The 2,859-nt window shown below is 39.0% G+C and overlaps 1 protein-coding gene across 1 annotated transcript; it reads left to right on the forward strand.

Moving 5' to 3' along the window:
- The first annotated feature begins 1,516 nt into the window (after window positions 1-1,516).
- On the forward strand, window positions 1,517-2,536 carry LOC101851607 (probable G-protein coupled receptor frpr-1). Its single transcript, XM_013087749.1, has one exon. It carries the CDS (start codon window positions 1,517-1,519, stop codon window positions 2,534-2,536), a length of 1,020 nt encoding a protein of 339 aa, XP_012943203.1.
- The last annotated feature ends 323 nt before the right edge of the window (window positions 2,537-2,859 follow it).

Raw genomic sequence — 2,859 nt, forward strand, 5'->3', positions numbered from 1 at the left:
AGCAAACGTCTGTTTGTTTGTTTTATTATTGTTGTTTTCTTTTTTGTTTTGTATTTTTTGTATGTGTTTTACGGCGCTTGCAACTGCATAAGGTCATAGGGGCGCAATGGTCATTTGCAATGTGTAGGAAGTTTTGAATTTAGACCAGGATGTGGCTGAAGCCTACTCTTATCGATTTTGGACCACCAAGGCATCTTTTACCTTTACAACTCGCACACGAGACCTTCGAGATTTTCCGCTCTTGTTTGAGAAGGCTAGGTGTAGATCTTTCCTATCATAAGAATAGGGGTGTGGCTGAAAGACGGCAGTAAGAAGGAGCCACAGAGTAGCAGTAGAAAGGCTGCAGAAAAAGTCAGGAGCCCAGAGGAGGGGGCAAAGTAAGTGAGTCGGTTGGGCAGAAAGTGAAATCGAAATTAGACAACAGAACATTTTAGAGAAGAGGAAGGAAGTGAAGGTAGAAAATTTGAGAGAAGAAAATGTTCCGTCACTACCCGGATTCGAACCCTCAGCCTCTGAATGAGAAGCGAACACCTTAACCTCCAGGCGGTGAGAGCCCCGGCAACGTGTTAATAGAGTAATGTGTAAAGCAAGGATACGTCAACAAACATTAATTTGCAATTTTTCTTCCCCGTTTTGCATCTAATCACTCTTTTAAGATTTCAAAATGTGATGTAAAATGATTTTTAATATTTCTTTTATAGTAATATGATGTTTATAGATCTGCGTACGTACTTATAAATGGAGCAATTTTTAAAGAATTGATGGTTTAAAATCTTGTTAACACTTAGTTAAAATAAAACCTGTACACGAGGAATGGTTGGTCTTCTAGCTGTACGAACTTTAATTGAGAGAATCAATATGCTAGTTAAGATCAAACAGAAGCGTCGTGCATCATTATCTGCAATATTCTCAGCCAGAAAAATGACTAGATCTATAACGCTTCTACTCCACAATAGAACACACGATTACGTGGTATGGTGATTCATAGTACGAGAACATGTTTTCTAGAATTATTAATAATCATTTCATTTCAATTAAATAGATAGATAGATAGATAGATAGATAGATAGATAGATAGATAGATAGATAGATAGATAGATAGATAGATAGATAGATAGATAGATAGATAGATAGATAGATAGATAGATAGATAGATAGATAGATAGATAGATAGATAGATAGATAGATAGATAGATAATGCTGGTGTGGCGGACAACTACTGAGTAAGGCAGTAATCCGTCAAATATCTAGTTAATGATCGCACTTCCAACTCTCCCTTCACCCCTTACGTTGAATGTAGGGGCATAACTGTGTGTCTTTCCAAGATTTCTTCATACTTTGGATTAGAATAGATAACAGATCACCCATTACCCTTATAAAACAGAGCTTGAAGTGTTACAGCAAATTTTTTCTTTATAAAAAATACGTATTTTCTTTGGATCTTTTTATAACAGGTTACAGTGATCCTTAAAGTCATCGCGACGTGTTCTAGAAGTCACTGTCATTGAATACAGAGATGGATTCTTGGAATCACAGGAACGTCACACCCTTACAGTCTAGCGTGAAAGGTTTGGTGGGCAATGACCTTCTAGGTATTCTGGTTGTCTTTTTCTTGGTCGTCGCTGCGGGGTCCATCAGTTTTCTTGGATCAATTTTCAACGCCATCAACGCCATAGTATTCTTCAAGCAGGGCTTTAAAGACACCGTAAACGTTACTCTGTTTGGTCTGGCCATCTCCGATATGGGAACGTTAGTGACACTTCTGTGGATGAGCATCTGTTACAACCCTTGGTTCGTCGAAGCTGATCTGCCCGTCCACTACCAAGACTTGACCTATCTAACAGCGGGCTGGCTTAACCTGTGCTTTGCTCGCATCTCTAGTTGGATCACGGCTTTTGTCACTTTTGAGAGGTGTCTGTGCATCGCTCTACCCCTGAAAGTGAAAACTATTATAACACCGAGAAATACTGTTATCGTAGTTCTTGGTATATACGTCACCATGACTGTTAGCGTTGTGCCTGTGTACTACTCAATCAGTCTGGGACCGAAGTATTTCCCTCAATTCAACGCAACAAAGATCGGATTAGTTTACATATCTAACGGTGCCTTCATCGAAAACGTCTCTATTTCTATCAATGCTTTCTCCCAGCTTGTTTCCTTCTTTGCGATCATCACATGCACCATCATTCTTGTTCAAAATCTTCTTCTGAAATCAAAATGGCGACAGTCGACTTCCAGCGCTGTTCAACAGGAATCTTTTTCGAAAAGAGATACAAAAGTCGTCAAGATGATAGTTTTCATTTCCGGTATATTCATCGCATGCTATTTACCGAGTGCAGCCAACTTCATTGCCACGGTTATTTCTGACGAGTACAGTATCGTTGGTAGATATCAGAATATGTTTTTGTTAACATGGGCCATTTTTAGCGCTCTGGTGGCAATCAATTCTACCGTAAATATATTTGTATATTATAGCATGAGCTCAAAGTTCAGAGAAGTTCTGAACAACATGCTCAATCAATATAAAAAGAGCTGAGATAAAGTTGTTGGGAAAACCATAATGCTTCAACACTGGAAAAGAACCCCGTATCTTTTTATCTCTGGGGTGTAATAAACGTGTAGCTCAACATTGACCAAGACCCATGTATTTATCTGGGAGGATGTGTGTTGTTGGCTAGACGGTCAGAGTATAGGATATTCGGAGTAGTCCCTCGTAGTCATTAATTGTATGTACTATTTGTGTGTGGAACAAGGAAGAAAATCAGGCGCTCGTCATAATAATGAAATCAAAAACACCGATTTTTGCTCGCCAGTTGGACAAGTTTTATTAATCTTTTATTTTTTGGGGGTGGGGGAGGA

The sequence above is a fragment of the Aplysia californica genome, unplaced genomic scaffold (assembly GCF_000002075.1).
Source record: "Aplysia californica isolate F4 #8 unplaced genomic scaffold, AplCal3.0 scaffold00634, whole genome shotgun sequence".
In the NCBI taxonomy this organism is placed as follows: domain Eukaryota; kingdom Metazoa; phylum Mollusca; class Gastropoda; order Aplysiida; family Aplysiidae; genus Aplysia; species Aplysia californica.

What these genes read in the sequence shown, in the direction of transcription:
- LOC101851607 (XM_013087749.1), top strand. Translation starts at nt 1,517, where the DNA reads ATGGATTCTTGGAATCACAGGAACGTCACACCCTTACAGTCTAGCGTG.